The following is a 12570-nucleotide window of genomic DNA, read 5'->3' as shown; positions in this document are numbered from 1 at the left end:
GATGTGTTGCAAGGGGAGTCTGTGATGCGGCCTCATAAAAGCCCTGTGGCGTCTCTGTACGCTCCTTATGAGGATGACGAAGGGACGTCTGATGATGGGGAGATTCTGGATCCTTACGATCAGGAACTTCTCCATACTAAGGACGCTGATGCTAAGTCCAAAGTATATATTCCTGGACTTATTCGGGCGGTCCGCAAAGCCTTGGTGATTGAGGACGAAGTTCCCCCAGCGGCTAAATCTAAGTATGCCTTTTTCAAAGATGTGAAGGGCGATGCCACAGTCTTTCCTCTTTCGGGTCAGTTGGTGGACCATTTAGAGGAGGCGTGGAAACAACCTGGCAAAAGATACCAGCCGCAGAGACGCCTGGCGGTGGCTTATCCGTTCGCGGATAATTATTTTGCTAAGTGGGAATCCCCTCCACAGGTGGATTCTCACGTGACCCGTCTTGTCCGTAGTGCCACTTTGCCAATGCCATCCATGTCCTCCCTTAAGGATGCTACGGGCCGCAAGGTAGAAATCTGCCTGAAGTCCGCTTATTCCCTTGCAGGGGGGGCAGCACGGCCGGCTATGGCCATTTGCTTGGTTGCCAGAGCGATGGAGCGCTGGGCGGATTCATTAGAGGCTTCTTTTGAATCCGACTGTCCGGCCGAACAGGCGGAGTTGATTGGCAATCTCCGTGATTCGGCCACCTACATCAACGAGGCGGCTCTAGACATTAGTACTCTGGTGTCTAGAATTTCTTCAGCAGCGGTAGCTGCTCGTCGCACCTTGTGGCTGCGATCCTGGAAGGCGGACGCAGATTCCAAGAAAGGTCTGGAAGCGTTGCCGTTTACCGGAGAAGTTCTCTTCGGTCCGGATCTGGATAAGATTGTGGCCACGCTGGCGGCAGCCAAATCTGCTTGTCTCCCGTCGGCCGCTGCTCCTTCTGGTTCTGGACCATCGTCCTTTCAGTCATCTAGGGCCCAGGGCAGGCCCAAACCACAGTCGTTTCCTCGACAGGCTGGCCCTAAAAAATCGGTCAAGCCCCGGAAACAGGCATGGAGTACCAGACGTCCGGCCCCCAAGCCAGATGACAAGCCTGCGGCCTGACGGTCCGGGCCTCCCTTTGGGGGATCCCAGGGTGGGAGGCCGCCTGCTGCAGTTCTCCCGGTGTTGGTCGTTCACTACGACAGACACTTGGGTTCTGGAGGTGGTCTCCCACGGGTACGCCCTCTCCTTCCGGCACAGACCCCCGGCTCGATTCTTCACCACGGGTCTACCATCAGACCGGAACAAGGCTACGGAGCTGCGGAAGGTATTGCACACTATGCTCCAGGCTGGAGTTATAGTGTCTGTTCCATTCTCCCAGAGGGGCCAGGGTTTCTATTCAAATCTATTTTTGGTACAGAAACCCAATGGGTCATATCTTCCTATTCTCAACCTCAAAGCACTCAACAAGTCTTTGCGGGTCCCGAAGTTTCCGATGGAGACCCTACGGTCCATCATTCTGGTGCTGGAACCTGGGGACTACATGGTGTCATTGGACATACAGGACGCTTACCTGCATGTCCCTATTCTTTTGCGCCATCAAGAGTTCCTTCGGTTTGCAATCCGCAGCGACCACTTCCAGTTTCGGGCGTTACCTTTTGGCCTGGCGACAGCACCACGTGTTTTCACCAAGGTGATGGCGGTCATGGCGGCTTCTCTGCGGCTGCAAGGAGTCCGCATGTTGCCGTACTTGGACGACCTGTTATTGGTGGCAGGATCTCCAGAGCTCCTGTTACACCACTTGGACCTGACCATTGCACTGCTGCAACGGCACGGCTGGCTAATCAACTGGCAGAAGTCCACTCTAATCCCGTCTCGGAGGATTCTGCATCTTGGAGCCTTATTGGACTCTGGACAGCAAAGGATCTTCGTGACGGAGGACAAGATCTCTGCTTTACAGTCAAGGGTGCGCAGTTGTCTGCACAGCCGCCGGGTGTCCTTACACTCGGCGATGAGGTTACTGGGCTCCATGGTGTCGGTGTTCGACATGGTGGAATACGCCCAGTTTCACTCCAAACCTCTGCAGCACCTGATCCTGTCCAAGTGGAACGGGCTGCCTCAGTCTCTGAAGTTCCAGACGATTGTGCTCACCCCGGAGGTTCGCCTGTCCTTTGCGTGGTGGTTAAAGACGACCCACCTCAACAAGGGACGTCCGTTCTGGGTTCCAAATTGGGTCCTGTTGACAACGGACGCCAGTCTTCGGGGCTGGGGAGCAGTTTCGGATCCACACTTGTTCAAGGGCAGGTGGACGCCGACAGAAGCGGAGCTTCCAATAAATATCTTGGAACTCTGTGCGGTCTTCAATGCTCTATTAGAGCAGGAAGTCCACTGGGGCTTGTGCCCACGAGACCCTACCGTAAGGGTCTCATCGCAAGCCCGATGGTCTTGACCATCGCGACCATCACCTGGCCGCTCGCATAAGCTGTGGGTGGTCACTCACAGCAATGCGAGCGGCCAGGAGACCGCAATTTAAAAAAAACCAAGCGCCCGCCCTGATTCAGAGCGAGCGCTCGCTCTTTGCGAGCGGCTCTGAATCAGGCCCTGTGTCTGGGATATGCATTTTGCACACTAGATACAAGAAGGCAAATAACTTGTCTGAGAATAGAGTGTATCTATTAACATTTATTGATATAGTGCTAACCTAGTCCGTTCCACTTCACAATTGTAAACGAAAAAATAAAAAAAAATTGACATTGGTAACAGTCAAAAAGGTAAAACGGACCCGCTCGCAAGCTTACAATCTATATTTAAATGACTACTTCTTATCCTTATTTATATAGCGCTAATTTATTGTGCAGCAAGTTCCGAGAATGTTTAATGCTTTACACCAGACGATAAGTGGATCTTGTACTGTTATATTCGAACCCATGGTCCTCGTGCTGTTATGCAGCAATGCTAATCACTGTGCCACCATGCTGCCCAGCCTGACAAAATAAAGAAAAACATTTCAGACATCCTAAATAAATTTGATAATTTGTTTTAGTTTTTATTTTGCACTGTAAGTTGCATTAGATGCACCAGAGTGTGTGAGACACAAGATGGAAGCCAAGGCGGCCTTTAAATGCGCAGTGCCACATGTATTGTGTGATTTGATCCTTTCAGGAAAGAGCAGGGGAGATATGCAGCAATGGGGCAGCATCTAATTAGCGGCTGCATTCCTTTTTTAGTAATGTCGGGCAATTTTTTTTTTTTTTTTTTTTAAACAAAGCCCCCTCCCCTATTTCTCTCCCTCAGATAATATATTATCAGTCGTCCATGTTTTCATAATGGCTATCCTTTAATGTATATGGCCTCCGTTGCCTCAGTTTATCAATGTAAAACATTCCGCTAGGTTAGACTAGTAATTATTGATTCCGCGATACATTATAATTGATGCTGGAAAAATGTTTTCTGTTCATGGCGACTGCTGCACGGACTTGCTGTCTACTTTAATTAAATAATGAGACTACATTTCCTGTGGTCGGCATTTATTAACCTTTTCAAGTTTGTTTTGGAATTGTGCAAAGTCCGTGCATCAAAGTCAAAATGTTTTCTAAGTTGGAAAAGCGGTTCCAACGCCAAAATTGTATGATGGATTCCTGAAATTCGGCTGATCGCACTAGCTTGAGAGAACTGTCGTTCTACGATGCTAATCTTAATACCTGTATTTCCGTGAATAATTCTATTATTATTATTAAATCTTTTTCTTTTGTAGTATTGGTTGACGGGGAACTTCTACCACAAATCTTTGTAAAGATGTTACAACGCGACAAACCTATTGAAATGCAACTTACAGCTGCAAAATGGTGAATACAAACCAAATATAGAATGTGTGTGCAATATAAAATGTCTACTACCATAGGTGTGCGCAGAAGCCGGTCACGAGGTGTGCTGCTTAGGCATGCCGGGTTATGGACTACCCCTCCCTCCGGAACATAGACTAGATCAGGGGTAGGGAACCTTTTTTTTTCTACCGAAGACCATTTTTATATATGTATAACATTATTCGCGGGCCTGGTGCAGGCCACGCCTCCTCCGTGTGATGTCACACAGGGGCGGGACCACAATCGCTGGTGATTGCAGCAATGCCTGGAGCACCCTGAGGCTGTAAGGGCAGCGGTGTGACCTTCTGAAATGTCCTAAGGACGCTCCATGCGGCACTGCTGCATAGATTCGGGCTGTAGGGTATAATTCTAGGCACCCTGCTAGCCAAATGGGGCTAGCAAAAAAAGCTCAGAGGGCCAGACCAAGTGATTCCGGGGGCCTGAGGTTCCCCATACCTGCGCTAGAGTTTGGACACACCGGGAGGGGCGTGTCAAAGCGCAAATTTTAATTGCAGTGTAAGAATCAAGGGGGTATATTTACTAAAGTGGGTTTTTAGAAGTGGAGTTGTTGCCCATAGCAACCAATCAGATTCTACTTAATATTTAACTGGCACTTAGAAGATAATGGGTAGAATATGATTGGTTGCTATGGGCAACGTTTCCACTTCTAAAAACACTCACTTTAGTTAATTTACCCCTTTGATTCCAGCATTTGTGGCTACATGCAAAAGCAGCCAGTATTTACCCTGCATGCAAAATAATAAATGTATCTGCCCCCCTCCCCCCCCCCCTTGCATTGCAGCGTGGTTTATCGAAGTGCAAAATTACTGCTTTCTTTTTGCACCCAACATGGAAACAGCCCCAGGATCACAGTTGCTGCCAGACAAACCCCTAAAAGTGTGGCCAGAGAGAAAAGGAAACCTCAGATATATAAGACGAGGATGGTTTAACCTGTGTTGTCAGGAGAGATGAGATCTAAACTCCAGTTATAACGCTATCCTTGGAATGACAGACTTAGTATGCAGCTTTCACATATTGCTTCTAATGTGCAAGGGTCTAACAATACACTTACTTAGTAATCTACTGAATTGGAATTTAAAAGAAAATGGTTTCAATTCCAAAATACACCATTGGGTCTCAGTGCTCAATTTTAAAGAGTCCACGTTCTAGACAGGGATTTATGTGCTAACAATTTAGATGTTGGGATGATGTAGCAACAAATATCTTAGAAATTAATATTAAAATGTGTCAGTGTGCTTTTGGCCCAGCTGGATGCCGGTGTGCTTTTGGCCCAGCTGGATGCCGGTGTGCTTTTGGCCCAGCTGGATGCCGGTGTGCTTTTGGCCCAGCTGGATGCCGGTGTGCTTTTGGCCCAGCTGGATGCCGGTGTGCTTTTGGCCCAGCTGGATGCCGGTGTGCTTTTGGCCCAGCTGGATGCCGGTGTGCTTTTGGCCCAGCTGGATGCCGGTGTGCTTTTGGCCCAGCTGGATGCCGGTGTGCTTTTGGCCCAGCTGGATGCCGGTGTGCTTTTGGCCCAGCTGGATGCCGGTGTGCTTTTGGCCCAGCTGGATGCCGGTGTGCTTTTGGCCCAGCTGGATGCCGGTGTGCTTTTGGCCCAGCTGGATGCCGGTGTGCTGCTTTGTTCTGTGCAGTTTTAAACCAAACACATGTAAGAAATAACTTCTCTTCTTCCTTCCAGCCTAACCTATATGTGTCGAGCAGGCTCTATTCGGACAGATGACAACTGTATTGTGTTAAGAGTAAGTAAGCGTGTTACTTTGTTTTTCAATTGAAAAAGACCATAGCAGGCTCACATCAAGTAGATTTTTCTACGACGATGCCTCAACCCCGAGCAGATGTGCAATGAAGCTAAATATACTGATGGCTCCATCTTTAAGTGATGTAATAAAGCAAATATTTGCAGAGGGAATGCGTGTGTTTTTGGTTTAGTATCGGAGTGACAGTTTTCTGGCCTTTTTGTTCTAGTTCATTTCCAGTAGAGAGGAGGACGGGTCAACCTGCAGCAACAAAACCGTATTTTGTGCAATTATTGTGACCATAAATGTATAACTTCCGTCAGCCATTGCACGCATAGGACAGCTGCACTCTGTCCTGCTACATCACCTGTAGTCAGGCTGCAGCAGCTCATGTTCCCATCATGCACTTGGCTACAGGGTCACCGGGATGGGAGGTGGTTATGGCTTGGCTTGTTGGAGGGGCCCAGGGCAGCTGGTGAGAAGGACATTGTTGCTGTATTTTTTTTTTTTTTCTGCCAGCTAGGGTGTAGCCAGCCTTCCAAATTTGCCCCTGTACAGTATATTGAGCAGTTAGTGGCCATCAGCAAAGCATTGGAGGCAGTCACATGGTGGTGTCACAAGTTTGGTTTCTGCAACTTTTATTGCTGATTAAAAAATTGATAACCAGCAAGTGTATTTTTTATATGCTTATATACAAGTTTTTAAAACGGTGGGGGAAAAAACCTTGTAACTCCCATCTGCAAGTGAAAAAACATTATCCCATCAATACAACACCTTTACATACCTGTCCCACATAATTTACAGCTCAGTATACCTATCCCACATCATTTACACCTCAATATAGCTGTCCCACACCAATTACACCTCCCCATACCTGTCCCCCATCATTTACACCTCCCCATACCTGTCCCCCATCATTTACACCTCCACATACCTGTCCCCCATCATTTACACCTCCACATACCTGTCCCCCATCATTTACACCTCCACATACCTGTCCCCCATCATTTACACCTCCACATACCTGTCCCCCATCATTTACACCTCACCATACCTGTCCCCCATCATTTACACCTCCACATACCTATCCCACATCATTGCACCTCCCCATACCTGTCCCCACATCATTTACACCGCCACATACCTATCCCCACATCATTTACACCTCCATATACCTGTCCCCACATCATTTACACCTCCCCATACCTGTCCCCCATCATTTACACCTCACCATACCTGTCCCCCATCATTTACACCTCCATATACCTATCCCACATCATTACACCTCCATATACCTATCCCACATCATTACACCTCACCATACCTGTCCCCCCATCATTTACACCTCCCCATACCTGTCCCCCATCATTTACACCTCTACAGACCTGTCCCCCATCATTTACACCTCTACATACCAGTCCCACATCATTTACACCTCTACAGACCTGTCCCCCATCATTTACACCTCTACAGACCTGTCCCCCATCATTTACACCTCTACAGACCTGTCCTTCATAATTTACACCTCTACAGACCTGTCCCCCTCATTTACACCTCTACAGACCTGTCCCCCATCATTTACACCTCTACAGACCTGTCCCCCATCATTTACACCTCTACAGACCTGTCCTTCATCATTTACACCTCTACGGACCTGTCCCCCTCATTTACACCTCTACAGACCTGTCCTTCATAATTTACACCTCTACGGACCTGTCCCCCTCATTTACACCTCTACAGACCTGTCCCCCATCATTTACACCTCTACAGACCTGTCCCCCATCATTTACACCTCTACAGACCTGTCCTTCATCATTTACACCTCTACGGACCTGTCCCCCATCATTAACACCTCTACAGACCTGTCCTTCATAATTTACACCTCTACGGACCTGTCCCCCTCATTTACACCTCTACAGACCTGTGCCCCATCATTTACACCTCTACAGACCTGTCCCCCATCATTTACACCTCTACAGACCTGTCCTTCATGATTTACACCTCTACAGACCTGTCCTTCATCATTTACACCTCTACAGACCTGTCCTTCATAATTTACACCTCTACGGACCTGTCCCCCTCATTTACACCTCTACAGACCTGTGCCCCATCATTTACACCTCTACAGACCTGTCCCCCATCATTTACACCTCTACAGACCTGTCCTTCATGATTTACACCTCTACAGACCTGTCCTTCATCATTTACACCTCTACAGACCTGTCCTTCATAATTTACACCTCTACGGACCTGTCCTTCATCATTTACACCTCTACATAAATCTACGTCCCAATTCCCCGTTCTGCCAACGCAGTAACACAGATTTTCGGACATTGATGATCAGCGACCCGTCGGGACTTGGTGAAATTCCCTACAGATTGTAAGCTTATGAGCAGGGCCCTCTTACCCTTATGTATGTGTCTTACGTATGTTATGTATGTATGTCTTTTACAACCCGGTAAAATGTTAATGTTGATTCAAATTGTAAAGCGCAACGGAATTTGCTGCGCTATATAAGAAACTGTTAATAAATAAAATTCAACATGTTAAAAATCCCAATTTTGCTGCTTCTGACCGTTTTTGGATCAGAATCGGGGAATCGAGATGGTCTCTCATGATGGATTTCTCAGATCTTCCGGCATCGGCAGAACGGGGAATTGTCCTAATACTAGCTAGATGTATGGGCCTCATAACCCAATTTCCTCAAAAACTTCTAGGCTGTAAAACAAGAAAAATTTTCTGGTTTCTTTGAATGTTAACACCGTCCTCTACCTTTCTATTGCAGGCCCTTCCCTGCTTGGTGCGAATGTGTAGCAAAGAGCGCCTCCTGGAGGAAAGAGTGGAAGGGGCGGAAACCCTAGCTTATCTAATAGAGCCAGATGTGGAGCTGCAGAGGATTGCCAGCATTACTGACCATCTAATCTCCATGCTTGCCGATTACTTTAAATATCCCAGCTCAGTCAGTGCCATCACTGACATCAAAAGGGTGTGTATATCCCAGCCCCTGCTTTGTGTACGTGGTATGACGGGGCCTGATTCAGAGAAGGACGTTAGCGCCACTGCAGCTGCCAATTTGTACGCAGAGGCGCTGCGAAAATATGCAAATGCCGCAGCCGGCTGGATTTGCATTGAGACGCCACCGAAAGCTTCGGAAATCCAAGTAAAAGCGTAGCATTGGTCTCGGATCAGTCGATTATCGGTCTTCCCTATGGTGGCGGGAACTGAGATACTGGAGCCATTTTTACTGCATACGGGATTGCAGTAGCAAGCTGAGATACGCCCTGAAATGGTCGCATCACGTCTATGTTTCAGTGTCGTACCCCCCCCCCACGTTGCCTACAAACGGTCCCTGCTTGTCACTCACTTTACGTGGGACAATGAAAATGAAACTTGACTCGTACGCATGCTCAGACCATCGATAATCGCTCGACTGCGTAAACATCAGCATTAGCGTTTATCTCTGAATCGGGCCTACAGACCCCTACTATGCAATGAGCGCATGTGTTGGTTTATTGTTTATGGAATTTGACACTTTAGCAGCAGTCTAAAGCTGGCCACACACTAGACCAACTTATATCCAACCATCCAACTAGTTGATTGGTTGGAATGAAAATCTGGTAAGGTATGACAGCAAATGACAATCAGCAATTTGCTCCCAAACGCCGGAAAATGGACAAAAACTGTTGTTTGAACAAATTGTTTCAATCAAACATTTAACAAACTTGTCTGACGACCATTTTCATCTGTTTTCTGGCATTTAGGAGCAAATTGCTGATCATCAGTTACTCCCATACGTTACCAGATTTTCATTCCAACCAATCAACTAGTTGGATGAAAGTTGGTCTAGTGTGTGGCCAGCTTAAGGATGCTGCCACTTTAGAAGGGGTCAGTATAGCTCTGCAGCTGAACGTGAATAACACAACAAAATATAGGTAACGGCCTTTTAACAGGTTTTCTGCTATCAGCCAGCAACCTGGTATAAGGTTTCCTATATGTAGTATGTGGGCCCGATAAGGGGCATTTTGTATAAACGGATATGAAAGACCCCTTTTTATCATGTATAGTTGGCCTGCAAAATGAATTTACATTTATTATAATTATTACATCACAAGCCAGTGGTATGGTCCATGTTAATTGCACAGAATGACTTCATTATTTTTATTTTTTTATTTTACAGCAGATCTAGTTTTTATATATTATGCGCAATAATGATATGCTCCTATACGGTCAGCAGTCGGACTGACCTGTTCTCCTAACCTGTGTAATTACACCACTGGGCAGGACATACTAGCAGCTGTGGCCAGAAATGGTCAGGGTCTTTATATATGGATTACATGGACCAATGTAGCAAACCTTCTAAAGTGGAGCCATTACCCATAGCAACCAATCAGATTGTAGCTATAATTATTTGTATGTCCTAGATGAATGATAGCTGGAAGCTGATTGGTTGCTATAGTCAAATTCTCCACTTGAGCTCTTTAGAAATCTTCTATATGCAGTATACAAGATAGGAAGCGGATCAGTCACCAGAAGCTAATAGAGACTTTTTTCCTAGTACAAAAGTTCTCCTGAGCCTCTGTTATATAGGGTGCAAAGCTTATCTTTGTATGTATGTGTTGATTTAGACTGCAGTGCATAGAGGTTACTCTTTAGTCCCATGGGTTTCTGCTCCTAGGTCAGCACAAACCTGTCCTCTTTCCCCCTCTTCTCTCCCTGGTGTTTATACACTGCAGCACCAAGAAACGTTGCACCCTAACATCGTGGAGGCAGACACCAGTGGGGCTATAGTTGAATCCCAGTGCACTGCAGCCTCTCTAACCTTTCCACTGTTACAAATGACCCAGCAAACACAACAGGTCTCACCCCCGGCTTCAGAAGAAGAGGTGAGTATGGTTTTTTGTTTTGTTTTGTTTTATTTTGTTGCACAGCTTTGTTAGGTAGGTGCTTGCGTGTGCGTGTTGCTTGAGCACAGATTAAATTTTGTGCGTTGCAATGTAAACTGCCCCACAAAATGAAAAAAAAAAACAAGTAACAATGGGCAGATATTTTACATTGGGTTAGAATGTGGACAGCATTCTCTGGGATTATCATTTATTTTACATTCGGTTAGAATGTGGACAACATTCTCTGGGATTAGCATTTATTTTACATTGGGTTAGAAGGTGCACAGCATTCTCTGGGATTATCATTTATTTTACATTGGGTTAGAATGTGGACTGCGTTCCCTGGGATTAGTATTTATTGTACATTGGGTTAGAATGTGAACTGCGTTCTCTGGGATTAGTATTTATTGTACATTGGGTTAGAATGTGGACAGCATTCTCTGGGATTATCATTTATTTTACATTCGGTTAGAATGTGGACAGCGTTCTCTGGGATTAGTATTTATTGTACATTGGGTTAGAATGTGGACAGCGTTCTCTGGGATTATCATTTATTTTACATTCGGTTAGAATGTGGACAACATTCTCTGGGATTAGCATTTATTTTACATTGGGTTAGAATGTGCACAGCATTCTCTGGGATTATCATTTATTTTACATTGGGTTAGAATGTGCACAGCGTTCTCTGGGATTATCATTTATTTTAAATTGGTTAGAATGTGCACAACATTCTCTGGGATTAGCATTTATTTTACATTGGGTTAGAATGTGGACAGCATTCTCTGAGATTAGCATTTATTTTACATTGGGTTAGAATGTGGACAGCATTCTCTGGGATTAGTATTTATTGTACATTCGGTTAGAATGTGGACAGCGTTCTCTGGGATTAGTATTTATTTTACATTGGGTTAGAATGTGGACAGTGGCCCTGATTCAGAGCCGGACTCGCTCTGAATCAGGGCCGTCCTTCATTTTTAGAGCGGCCTCCTGGCCGCTCGTATAGCTGTGGGTGACCACCCATAGCTACAGTGAGCGGCCAGGAAGATGGTCGCGACCATCGGGCTTGCGACGAGACCCTTGTGGTAGGGTCTCGTTGCCGCAAGCCCTGGAGTGCTTTCGGCTCTAACAGAGCCGAAGGCACTCCCACTGACATCACTTGTGATGTCAGTGGGGCCGGCCCCAGATGGTAGGCGTTCCCATGGGAACGCCCCCAGCACGCCCACCAAAGGGGGCGTGCTGTCACTCACCATAAATAGCACGCCCCTTTTGTAGCAAGACCCTTTTGTAGCAAGATGGCTTGCCTGTCGCTATCCGGGTCTCGCGCATGCGCACGACGGAGCCGGGTCCGTCGTGCGCATGCGCACTGGGCCAACATCGACCCGCTTGAGAGCGCTCAGCGCTCGCGAGCGGGTCTGAATTAGGCCCAGTGTTCTCTGGGATTAGTATTTATTTTACATTTGGGTTAGAATGTGGACAGCGTTCCCTGGGATTAGTATTTATTTTACATTTGGGTTAGAATGTGGACAGCGTTCCCTGGGATTAGTATTTATTTTACATTGGGTTAGAATGTGGACAGCGTTCTCTGGGATTAGTATTTATTTTACATTGGGTTAGAATGTGGACAGTGGCCCTGGGATTAGTATTTTGCACCAGCTTTAGAATTGGGTTGGGTATGGGATTCCGGCGGTCAGAATACTGACAGTGGCATCCTGACAGGCAGAATCCCGATGCCTGAAGGTAAGTAGCCTAACCCTCCCCCTAACTCACCTTTCCGCAGCCTAACCCTCCCCCTCCACAGGGTAGCCCCCTCCCGCTAGTGCCTAACCCTTACCCTAATACTTACCGTCAGGATGCCAACCATCACACCACAACCGCCGGGATAGTGACTACATCCCTCAGAATCACTTTAGGCCAAGTCCTAGCCAAACTCTTAAACATCCTGTAATGTAATGGAAGTAAAATGTATGGAATTCTGAAATGATTATCTGCTATACAGGTATGTTAATGTATGTTAATAGAAAGGGACTATTTCTAGTGATCATGCCTCACATGATTAGATGTGAGCGGATGATTGGATGCTCTCATCAATTTATGCAGCAA

The 12570-nt window shown here is 46.6% G+C and overlaps 1 protein-coding gene across 2 annotated transcripts in view; it reads left to right on the top strand.

Annotated features, from left to right (window-relative positions):
- The window catches only part of ARMC8 (armadillo repeat containing 8), an 87665-nt gene that overhangs the window by 31022 nt on the left and 44073 nt on the right, over nucleotides 1-12570 (top strand). The window contains exons 9-12 of one of the 2 annotated variants that reach the window (XM_088461108.1): nucleotides 3722-3812; nucleotides 5530-5590; nucleotides 8373-8573; nucleotides 10321-10470. In XM_088461108.1, coding sequence (XP_088317234.1) covers nucleotides 3722-3812; nucleotides 5530-5590; nucleotides 8373-8573; nucleotides 10321-10470 — 503 coding nt within the window. The remainder of the gene's footprint in view (nucleotides 1-3721; nucleotides 3813-5529; nucleotides 5591-8372; nucleotides 8574-10320; nucleotides 10471-12570) is intronic. The other variant, XM_088461107.1, reaches the window with a different exon arrangement.

Source organism: Taudactylus pleione, unplaced genomic scaffold (assembly GCF_031769625.1).
Source record: "Taudactylus pleione unplaced genomic scaffold, aTauple2 ptg001017l, whole genome shotgun sequence".
In the NCBI taxonomy this organism is placed as follows: Eukaryota; Metazoa; Chordata; class Amphibia; order Anura; family Myobatrachidae; genus Taudactylus; species Taudactylus pleione.
This window is presented reverse-complemented; position numbering and strand designations above follow the sequence as displayed.